The sequence below is a fragment of the Oncorhynchus gorbuscha genome, linkage group LG13 (genome assembly GCF_021184085.1).
Source record: "Oncorhynchus gorbuscha isolate QuinsamMale2020 ecotype Even-year linkage group LG13, OgorEven_v1.0, whole genome shotgun sequence".
NCBI lineage: Eukaryota > Metazoa > Chordata > Actinopteri > Salmoniformes > Salmonidae > Oncorhynchus > Oncorhynchus gorbuscha.
This window is the reverse complement of record NC_060185.1, coordinates 79,510,053-79,522,402: the sequence shown is the minus strand read 5'-3', so window position 1 is coordinate 79,522,402 and position 12,350 is coordinate 79,510,053. Positions and strand designations below refer to the sequence as shown.

At 44.6% G+C, this 12,350-nt stretch overlaps 1 protein-coding gene across 1 annotated transcript in view; it reads left to right on the top strand.

Moving 5' to 3' along the window:
- diaph2 (diaphanous-related formin 2) overlaps positions 1–12,350 on the top strand; it is a 732,655-nt gene that overhangs the window by 266,576 nt on the left and 453,729 nt on the right. Inside the window, 1 exon segment of the mRNA XM_046295877.1 lies at positions 3,397–3,511. Coding sequence (XP_046151833.1) covers positions 3,397–3,511 — 115 coding nt within the window.

The window sequence follows — 12,350 nt, the reverse complement described above, 5'->3', positions numbered from 1 at the left end:
TTCTCAGCTGCTCATATTAAGCACATTCTCCGCTGTAAAACCGAAGTAGCCGACAAAATGTACTGGTGGAGGGCCTACTGAGTGGAGCAGTGGTCTAAGGCATTGCATCGAAGTCCTTGAGGCTTCACTACAGACCCGGGTTCCATGCCTGCCTGTGTCCTTGCCGGGGCAGGAGACCCATGAGGCGGCACCCAATTGGCCCAGCATCATCTGAGTTAGGGAAGGGTTTGGCCGGCCGGGATGTCCTTGTCCCATCGCGCTCTAGCGACTCCTGTTGCAGGCCGGGCTCATGCACGCTGACACGGTCGCCAGTGTTTCTTCCGACACATTGGTGCGGCTGGCTTCCGGGTTAAGCGAGCAGTGTGTGAAGAAGCAGTGCGGCTTGGCAGGGTTGTGTTTCGGAGGATGCATGGTTCTCAACCTTCTCTCCCGAATCCGTACGGGAATTGCAACGATGGGACAAGACTGTCACTACCAACTGGACATCACGAGAAGAGAAGAAAAAGAAATAAAAAATATACCGGTGGGAGCTCACGACCTCCATTCACTATTCAGGTACAGATTACGTCTTTTTCCCCTGCCCCTGTTCCTGCACATTTAATAATGGGCCATTCTGAATCAGAACTCATTTCACATAATAGTAAAGACGAGATTAAATTGAGAATATTCTGATGGGTGAAAGTATGATCACTTGATGAGAGAACAGCTGTGCAGCCGGAGGCAAGGATCAGAGCACAAGCTTTTTGCGACTTTCTGAAATCGTAAATAGCCTGTAGTCGCTATCATGCAGCCCATATATATTTATATTTCTAAGGCATTCTAAGGTTTGTATCCTTCACAACTAAAATTGCCAAATAACTCTAAATCTAGCATATACTGTAGGACCTGTTTCAAATGATCACTTATTTTTTTATTTCACCTTTATTTAACCAGGTAGGCTAGTTGAGAACAAGTTCTCATTTGCAACTGTGACCAGGCCAAGATAAAGCATAGCAATTTGACACATACAACAACACAGAGTTACACATGGAATAAACAAAACATAGTCAATAATACAGTAGAACAAAGAAAACAAAAAGTCTATATACAGTGAGTGCAAATGAGGTAAGATAAGGGAGTTTGGGGGTGACCAGTGAGATATACCTGCTGGACCGCGTGCTACTCAACATAGCCACTTCATATGCACACTCGCTCTGTAATTGGAAAAATATCCTTTCTATTTTATTCAGTTATGTTATAAGTTCAATTATATTATTTTTGCTATAAAAACATGTATAAAATAATGGCCTGGACTTATAATCATATCTTGTCAGCTAAGTGAACACAGCCTATGGCATGAGCTTAGCCAGGTACTGTAAGATACAGCAGGCCAACTCATATCCTGTTTTTCTGAAAGACATTTTCTTCATATCATAATGTTTCTCTAGACCTGCAAAAAAAATGATTTATTGGGATGGTGTATAATAAATTGATTTAATAGTCTTGTTTAAATGTAGATGTTCCAAAGGCTCGCATCAGTGGCCTGGAGATGCTAAACATGTTTATGTTAATTAACGGTCAATTTCCATGAATCCGGCAGTCTTTTGCATGACAATAACTGTCTGACATGACAAAATGTAATGACTTCCACAGCTCTAGTCGCTTGTGCTCCTGTTTTGTCTGTATCCTTTTTACAACAAACACCTCTTGTCAAGTGGTTCCCCCTCACTCTCTCTCTTTCTAGTGAGTGCCCTTGCAACTGCCTTGTCTCATTAAGGGGCTCATAACACAGGTTGCAATGAGAAACCAATTGTCCCGGCCCACACTGTGTCATGACCGTGTCATCATCACAGACCAAGGCACTCTACGCAACCAGTAATGGACTTCTGAAGGACATCGCCACGCACATTACTAGCCAATTATCAAGCACAAATACAGCAAGGTGTGGTTGTTGTCAGTTCTGTATGTACAGGAGCCTTCCATCGGGCCACGGTACAATACGGCGGGCCAGGGTTGGAGCCAGGATAGACAAAGGGCCGTTTCGTTCCATGTACAGAGTTGAAAGGCGGGAGAAGTCAACAAGAACTTTCAAGTCTCAGGTTGGCATGAGATCTTCTAGGCACATCTAATTATTTTGCACTGTCACATTTATGTAGTAGAGAGATGTCCCTCTTGGTGAGAACGCTTGCTCTCAAGTGTTTTAATCAACTGTGAGGAATATAGAGGTAGAACCAATGGTGAGGTGAAGGGAAAACATATGTAAACTACAAACTCAGACAACACTATATGAATCCTTGCAAATCTTTGGTGAATTTGGTTTGTTCATCTTTTTGTTTCCTACACAAAGACAAAATATTGATTTATTTACAAGAATGGAATATATTACTAAAGATGGATTCAAAATATATACAATATGTTGACAAACACTAGCATATGGAATTTGAAAATAACAAATAGACAGACTAAATGGCCAATATACTGAAGCTTTCAATTAAGCTAGACAGAGCACCTACAGCATTTTGCAGGGCTCTGGGAGTACGTCCATCCAGCCTAATCTCTCAAAAATGGACCTGAATAGTTTATTAGCCTGGGACGAGTCATTGGAACCATCCAAGATGGGCCGTAACACTGTAATAATCCAAAATGCACCTAAACAAGTATTTGATCAATACACTTGTAATTTGATCAATGTCACTATCAATACTGCTCAATAGTTTTCATGTCGATGGCTTATACTTGCCTGACGACTCATCCTGCATTTAATTCCGCTGTTCTACTGATCGCTCCATACATTCGTTGTGGAGAAGAAATGTCGGTGTGGCGTTTGGCCGGAGCAGTGTGGATGGGTTAATACAGAATACATTTTCACAATATCTTCGCATATTATTGTATGATTATTTCACGACTATTGGGACTAGTATCATTATTTTGAGCTGAAGTAATATACCTAGTCACTAATATATTTTGTGACTGGCCAATGTATTTATTGCGTTGGATAAGCTTTATTAAAAACAGGAAGTGACAGGCTGAACGGTGTTTATTGTGGTTGCTAAATAGTTATACCCATCTCCATGCAATCCTTGCTCCTCACAGAAAGTCATCAACCCATCTGTACAAGAGCCCTCAATATTACAACATTACAAAAACTGTGGGACGTGTGTCATAGTAGAAAGGTGCTTGAAATCGCTGGCAACATGAACACATTTTATCAAACTGTGTTTTGTGATAAATGAGGGGGAAAAATGGAGTGCAATGTGTAACATGACGGGTGATCTCCAAAGCGCACACACACACAATTCTAGGTGAGTGGGGTTTGAAGAAGTGGCATTTAAGTGGAGTTGCAGCCGGACCGCTTGTGGAAGGAATGGCAGCTGCTGATTGGGCCTTGCGATAATGGAATCCTCCTTGTCGTTGCAGATAGTGCCTCAGGAAATGGCGGAGAATTGCTTCTGGATCAAAGTCAAAGAGGAGAAGTTTGAGAATCAAGAATTCTTTGAACAGCTCTCCCTCAGCTTTTCCTCCAGGACCAAAGGTAAGCAGGTCCCATCTATCTCTACTCCTTTACTAATGAATATACACACACACTTCGTTTGGCCACCCGGGTCTGGGAAAACAATTTAATCTCCTGACACTTTAGGAAACCATTTGTCTCTCAAATGTTAATTATAGTTAAACCACCCCCCCCCTTTTTTGTCTTTAAACAATCTGGCTGTGGATGGTTGTGGGTTGAAATCTCTGAGTCAATTAGTGGTTCAGCTGCTGCTGCTGTTGATGCTGCTGTTGTTGTTGTTGTGCTGTGTTTGTGGATATTCTTTGAATTTGTTGAGTGGCTTTCAGAGTATGTGTGTACGTGATGAAAAGGACTCCCACACAATGTGAATTCTTGTGAAAAAGTCAAAAGGTGTTGTGTATGTGATTGCGTTTCTCAGTGTATATCTGAATACCTTTGCACATATCGTTGTATGTACAGTGCATTCAGAAACTATTCAAACCCCTTGACTTTTTACACATTTTGTTCCGTTACAGCCGTATTCTAAAATTGATTAAATAAATGTAAAAAATCCTCTATCTACACACAATACTCCATAACGACAAAGCAAAAACTGTTTTTAGAAATGTTTGCAAATATATAAAAAATATAAAAAACTGATACCTTATTTACATAAGTATTCAGACCCTTTGTTGTGAGACTCGAAATTGAGCTCAGGTGCATCCTGTTTTCATTGATTATCCATGAGATGTTTCTACAACTTTATTGGTACATTCAATTGATTGGGCATGATTTGGAATGATACACACCTGTATATATAATGTCCCACAATTGATATTGCATGTCAGAGGGCCCCATCCCTACGGTGAAGCATAGTGGTGGCAGCATCATGCTGTGGGGATGTTTTTCAGTGGCAGGGGACTGGGAGACATTGAGGCAAAGATGAACGGAGAGAGAGGGGGGGGGGTGTGTGGGTGGGTGAACTGAGGACAGTCACGCTTGACTCTGCCCTTTTCCAGTCGAGTAGACGCTCCTCCACAGGGCAGCCGGGGAAGAAAGCCAAGGGAGTATACTCTTGTCCCGGCCAGTTGCTTTCAGAGATCTAACTTGTTGATGAGTAACACAAGCAGAAGGACAGCACGTTTGTGATTTGAGGGAGAGGCAGTGTGGTGGTGTGTTGGCTGGATATTTCTCCCATGACAATGCCAGTGATTTCCTGCTCTCTGACAGCATGTGTAGTGTGTACACACTCATCTAATCCCTGCCCTATTGGGAGGGAGTGGTAAAGGGCCTGTTATCACAGCCCTTCTGGAATCACAGCCCTTCTGAGTTGTTAGGGGTGATGACTACCCAGCAGCCCTCACTGTTCTGTTGCCTCTCCTCTCCTTCTATTCTCCACCTTCTCCTTGATTTTTCCTCCTCTCCTCCTTCTCCTTTTCTTCTCTTATTCTCTCCTCCTGTCCTTCTCCCCCCTAGCCTCTTCTTCTCCTCTCCTCCCCTTTTCCTCCTCTCCTTCTCCTTTCCTTCTCCTCTTATTCTCTCCTCCTGTCCTTCTCACCCCTAGCCTCTTCTTCTCCCCTCCTCCCATTTTCCTTCTCCTCTTATTCTCTCTTCCTGTCCTTCTCCCCCCTAGCCTCTTCTTCTCCTCTCCTCCCCTTTTCCTCCTCTCCTTCTCCTTTCCTTCTCCTCTTATTCTCGCCTCTTCTTCTCCTCTCCTCCCATTTTCCTTCTCCTCTTATTCTCTCCTCCTGTCCTTCTCCCCCCTAGCCTCTTCTTCTCCTCTCCTCCCCTTTTCCTCCTCTCCTTCTCCTTTCCTTCTCCTCTTATTCTCTCCTCCTGTCCTTCTCCCCCCTAGCCTCTTCTTCTCCTCTCCTCCCCTTTTCCTCTTCTCCTCCCCTTCTTTTCCTCTATTCTTTTTCTCCCCTCCTCCTCTCCATCTTCTTTCCCCTGAAGACTACATAACAATATTCATCTTCCTGTTTTTCTTTGAAATAAACAGCAATATAGCCCCTAAGCTGGGAGGTGATGTGTTGGCACAATACAGATGAAGAGAATAACGTAATAGCGGAAACAAGGGAGCGGCTGTAGCCGGGCTTAATGAAGCCACGGGGAAAGGCCCCAGAGACGAGTCTCTGCTTTCTCTGCAGGAGAGACAACGAGACACTGTCTGTTCTGCAACTGTGATACCATGACACCTCTGTTATTCAGCAACACCCAAAAACAATCAGAGGGGGGAGGAGAGAGAGAGAGCGAGAGGTTTTTGCTTTGTTCTGTGCCGTTCAGCAAGGGAGAGATATATCACAAAGCAAGCATAGCGTTCCAATGGAGCAACATGGTTACTAATTAACACCAGCCATAATGAATAGTCGATTTTGTGTGCTGTATTTCTCTGTTCTTTCAGAAGTGTAATTCCATTTTCACCTTGGACAAACAAGGGATTCAGATTCTGCAAAAAATAAAACACTGCTTAATGTGTTATTATGCAGTATTTATACTGTATTCCATTTGCTGTCCCATTTAATCTACATTCTTATTTTTTTGTTTCCTTTATTTGTATTCTATAAGGTCTATGAATTATAGGCACATTAGCCATACCTCTGCTTTACATTTCTTTCAGTGTCTTTTTTCAAATGATAATTCTCCCTCTTTCATGGAACAGTCTGGTTCTATAGGTAAGCCCTGCTCTCCCGCTGGCAGCTTGGAAAGGCATGATATAGCGGATTCCTCTGGGAGATACCTTAGCTGGATCCCTATCAATTACGCCCACAGCATGTTCACTGATTCAGCTCTTCTCCATCTATTGTTGAAACAGAACATGAAATGCTCATGAATGAAAAATGCTGTTTAATGTTTGATATCCTGAGTTCCATTCTCTTATATCCTTTTGAAGGCATAGTTAAAAGCTGGTGACAATGTGCGACGGTATCGCGGAGGGAAGTGATGGATTTGACCAAAACGAGATGCCCCCCTCTTTTTTTCTTCTTTTACCTTCACTTTACAATGGGAATCATTTAAACAGGTGAGATCTAAGGATGCGTTAGATTAAGATATGCTTTAATGTTTTCCTGTTATTCTGCCTTTGTCGAAGAGCCTGACCCCATGTCTATACTGACAGTTGAACTTTCGATTCCCAGCCGTCTTGACAATGACACATGAAGTTGAGCTTCCTGTACCAGATGAAGGGTATTCTGTTTTTCCAGAGCGGGAGATGAGGTTGATATTGGTATCTCTACCATTAGTAAGAGAATGGTGCAGATGGATAGGGCCTGGGTAGGGTAATACGTTCACAAGACCTTACCATCACACCATATTACCAAGGATTTGAAATCCTCCCAGTAACCTGTCAAATGAGTCCCAACTCCAAACCAACATTTGTCAAGAAAATTGCCCCCTTTATTTATCTAGTGGAGCGTTTGGGCTGTACTCTGTGGAGGCTTTGGGCTTGTGCTCCGTGTTGGTCTATCTAGTGGAGGGTTTGGGCTGCGCTCCGTGTTGGTCTATCTAGTGGAGGGTTTGGGCCGCGCTCCGTGTTGGTTATCTAGTGGAGGGTTTGGGCCGCGCTCCGTGTTGGTCTATCTAGTGGAGGGTTTGGGCCGCGCTCCGTGTTGGTTATCTAGTGGAGGGTTTGGGCCGCGCTCCGTGTTGGTTATCTAGTGGAGGGTTTGGGCCGCGCTCCGTGTTGGTCTATCTAGTGGAGGGTTTGGGCCGCGCTCCGTGTTGGTCTATCTAGTGGAGGGTTTGGGCTGCGCTCCGTGTTGGTCTATCTAGTGGAGGGTTTGGGATGCGCTCCGTGTTGGTCTATCTAGTCGAGGGTTTGGGCTGCGCTCCGTGTTGGTCTATCTAGTGGAGGGTTTGGGCTGCGCTCCGTGTTGGTCTATCTAGTGGAGGGTTTGGGCTGCGCTCCATGTTGGTCTATCTAGTGGAGGGTTTGGGCTGCACTCTGTGTTGTTTTTTCTTGTCCCCCTTCTTCCCCCATCATCCCTCCTTCCCCCCATCTCTTCCAAATAAAGCACACATTGTCAGACTGAGGTGAAAGATGAGGCAAGCAGGTGTAAATGTGTTCCCTGTGGAGCTGCCCTCGAAAAATGGTGCAAAAGGCTTCTGTTTAACTCTCCTTTACTTGGGAGTCATGTTTGTTACTCACATTGTCTGAAAAACACACCACACTATTTTATAGGCCCCTGAGATGTCTTACTTTCTCCAGTGCACATTTCATTCATAGGGCTTTACCTCAGAAAACAATTGAGTGCAAGACTGGCGGTGTCCCCCGCTGCTTTACGAGCCTCGCCATTTAATGGGTTTTAACAAGAAAGGGAAATCATCAACAGGGATTTGCAGCTCTGCTTCTGGCCTCTTAAGATGATCCGATTCCTACTGTATTTCCAATTAGGGCTACCTTGCTGCAATTACAGCTAGCATCCCCACCGCTTGAACCCAGCGGTATTGGCAGAGGGGCTTGCTCAAAGCAAGCAGAATCTTTGAATATAAGAATTAGCCTGTTCGCATTACTTTACATTTAATTTACTCACCAAACTGTTGCTGTTTGCCAGGCTGGAGAGAAGGTAATGAATTGTGCCGATATCCATTGGATTCTAAAGCCCCTTGTTCATCTCAGTGGATTAACCTGATTTTCCCAGGAAGAGGAAGAGAAGTGATACTTTGACCTTTAGAAAACAGCACTACAGGGGGGCTCCTGTGGAACAGCCAGACCACCCACTGTCCCTGTCCCCTGAACCTGCTAAGGAGACCCCTATCGCTCATCACCTCCTACCAAGACTGAAAGAGGGGAGGTCAATAATTGCATCTAATTCTCCATCTCCTTTAAACTGCCGCCAAACAACCCCTTCTCTCTGCCAGGCCAGACCTTGCAGGGAAATGGAAGTGTTTCCTTGTGCCAGGTTCTATTAGTTCTGTCTTATTTCAATCGGCTCTGGAGTGCACAGTGCTTCTTTGTATTGTTATTTTGTTGTTTGGCATTTACCTGCCCCCCCCATCTCTCTCTTTCCTTCCCTCCCTTTCTCATTCTCTCTTTTCTTTACCCCGGACTCCTTCACTTGGTGGTATCAATCAGTGGTTCTGCCTGCGTTCAGCTTCGGGGATCAAATCAGATGCACTTGTGGTTTGAGTGCCTAGCATGGCCTGCTGCATTTGAAAAGTCATTCGGTTGGCCGGGCTTTTCAGTTCTGTTTGAAATAAGATTGATGTTGGCAAACTTTTTCAACCCCCATTCTCCTAATAGGTTTTTCTCAGTCTCCAACATTGCCTGCTAAACAGACAGAGGACATATGCCTCGACATAATGATGACATGTGTTTGAGGCCTCTGAATGTTTTAAGGAGACCCCACTGCTTTTCATCAGTCCGTGGCAGCAACAAAACGAAGAGCGAGAGAAACCAACCGTAACAAAACAACTACAGTAGCATAACAGTTAAATAATACCCCATATGTCTACTGTATAACAAAGTAGTGCTGGGATGATACCAGTATCGCAATATGTTTTCCATGGCAAAAATGAACACTAATCAGACAAACTGTTTGTATGTAAAATATTGTGCCAAGATATAGGAAAATAAATACATGTGACTCTAGATGACAACATAATGATGTTTGTTTCCAACATTAAGGGCTGTTTTCCTGAAGAAGTTAAATCAGCTCTGTGTTTTGTTTCTTTGCCACGATAGTAACCAGTATGGTGATACTGGTATGATGCCAGCACTGTTTCAAAGTGTGTCAATATTTATACATATTTTTCGGCATTTAAATTATTACGATAATAGTTAATTGACCTTATTGTACGAAACTGAATATGACTTAAATTATTTAACCTATTTAACCAACTCTACTGTCCTTCTGCATCTCTAGTTTAGTATATCATAGCGTTGATGGATGGCTGTGTACAGTAAGTGGTCTGTGAGTACGGGTCCCTTGTCATTGCTGTACACTACACGAGCCATCCTACCCATAAGCCTAATGAAGATGCATGTCAATAATTGGGCTGTTAGCCGGCCCAGTCATTATCCTCAGGGAGGAGACTGGCAGCTGCGCTCGACCCCTCTGAGTCGAGGTCACCGGTTCCTCCCTCTCCCAGCATGCCTCTGTGTTAATGACGTAGATGCCGCTAATGAGCCTGGCGCTCCGTCCGGTGCCCACCCGTGGTGGGCAGGGAGAGAGAGATGTCACGGTCTACAGGTCGAGAAATTACTTTTTGGGTTCAGCCGAGCTATTGAAATCCCCTCTACTTAATAAAAGTAAGGTCTTAGATTATTTTTGAAGTCACAAAGAAGCTGTCATTTGATAGAGGCTTGCTGTGTATTTCTTCACCTGATGGACATTTGCTAGAGTAGAGGTGTCTGAACATGTGAAATGGTCTTTCCAATTTAAACGTTAATTAACAACTGCAATGACAGAGAAATGCAGCTTTTTTGAAAATGAATAAGCTTGCCTCCCCAACACACTCATAACTGTGAGACCCATGCTCCAGCCACAATCACAGGAGGTTACTATTTTTTGTAATATATCTGTCTGCATGGATTTATTTCCAATTTTGTGCAGAGCTTGTCCTGCTTACCCACTCCCTCTACCCATCATCCACCTCTAATGCCCAGTTCCCATTTCCAGAAAGAAAGCCAGCCTTAATGCATCTAAAGGTCAACTCTGAAGGAACAGGACCAAACTGTGGCCAAACCCACAGTCCCAGAGATAGCTCTGGCCAGGGCTTCCCCATTTATCACCCAGGATTTGATTATATCCCTCAGCTTTCCTCCCAACCCCCTCCAGCCCCCATTAGAACCTCCCGTCGCTCCCGCCCTTGCCAGTGCACACCATCCACCAGCCGAGCCTCAATCCCTACTACAAAGCCCCAGCAGCGGGGTGGTAATGACCCTGCCACAGCGCCGGTAATGATGGAATCAGCGGGGGTTTAGCTGGCTCCCTGTTGCCCTAATAAGTCCCCTAATAACTCCTTTAACACCCGGGCTGACCTGGTACCCTGATCAAAAGCGCTCATGCGTGGCAAAGGCTCCTCAGAGGATACCAAGCCTGTGCTGCAGTACTTTCTAAACAGGAAGGGCGGCCTTCGCCAATGCTTTGAGGTCCCTGTCCAGTAACCGCACCAGTATTCAGACTTCCCTGGGGATCCATAATGGACAATGCCAGTACTGTTCACTATTGGGCAGTTGCTTCAAACCATGAAGGGGGGCTGCCTCCAATTCACAGAGGTCCCTGTCCGGTAATGGCACACACACACTCCCCATCCCAGAGGAGAATGTCCATAATGGGTAGTACCTCTGGTTCGCTATTGGGCTGTTGCTTCAGGGTCACCCAGTAACAATGGGAGTCACGCAAGGCAGACACACTGTGTACAAAACATTAGGAACACCTGCTCTTTCCATTAAATAGACTGACCAGGTGAATCTAGGTGGAAACTATGATTCCTTATTGATGTCACTTGTTAAATCCACTTCAAACAGTGTAGATGAAGAGGAAGAGACAGTTTAAAGAGGGATTTTTAAGCCTTGAGACAATTGAAACAGGGATTGTGCATATGTGCCATTCAGAGGGTGACTGGCAAAGACAAAAGATTGAAAGGCCTTTAAATGGGGTATGGTAGTAGGTGCCAGGCGCAGCGGTTTGTGTCAAGAACTGCAACACTGCTGGGTTTTTCACACTCAACAGTTTCCGTGTGTATCAAAAATGGTCCACTACTCAAAGAACAGCCAGACAACTTGAAACAACTGTGGGAAGCATCAGAGTCGATATTGGCGAGCATCCGTGTGGAACGCTTGACACCTTATGGAGTCTATGCACCAACGAATTGAGGGTGTTCTGAGGGCAAAAGGGAGTGCAACTCAATATTAGGACGGTGTTCCTAATGTTTGGTATACTCAGTGTAGTTGATCTATTTTACTCTTTCCGACAAAATAGAATAATTGTGAAGAAGTTCCACTTTTCATCCCATCAACTCCAGACCACCAGATGATACTTTTAACCATTTGAGAAGCCGGTTACTGAGCAAAGCGACACATCCCTACACCGTCATGAGAATGTCTTCGAAGACACAGACAATGTAATAAAGGCTGTCGGAGGCCCCATTCCACAGAAGATACTTTTTTCCCCCCACTGTGGGACTGTTCTCTAGTCTGGCTCATATTAACAACACAGAGTAAGATGATAAAGGAATCTTTTGATAACCTGTGTGTTGAAGATGTTGGGAACAGGGGTTTGATGGCCTCCCTGAGGACAGCGTTGTTTATTGCTGATGTTGTTTACTGAGATGAGGGGAGCATCTGCCAGAGCAGCCTCAGCCTTCATGTTTCTCCTCTCTTCCCTTCTCTCAATCACCAGCCTGTCCCCCCTTGCCTAGCTCCCCCTTGTCGAGCTCCTGTCCCCCCTTGCCTAACCCTCATGTTGTCCATCTGGAGTCAAGGCTGCCTAGTTTCTTAGACACACGCACACACAACCACACATACTCTCACAGCAGTGCTTTTCCAAAACAAGATCAAGTGCGTTTGACACACACTTCTTCGATAAACCACCACACTGTCTGCAAAAGGAGAGATTTGTTTCTTGCCCTGCCAAAATGTGTCGATAGCCCAGGAAGCCCGTGCACGTTCCAATCAATGAGTACATTTTGGAGATGCACATAATCATATTCTGCTGAAGCGCCCTGTGGATAATCAAATGTGGTGTTAATATGAAAAATCTAGCTTCCATGGCCTTGATTGACACCTGATAGCATATTTCAGAACGGGACCCATTTGTCTGATTGCTCTTGAGCACTGGGTCCAATTTGTCTCAATAAAGCAAAACGCAACCCTATGCTAATTTACCTCTGTTTGGAGGCAGCCGGCCTACTGTGCTTCACTCAGGGTCAGCCATTTTCC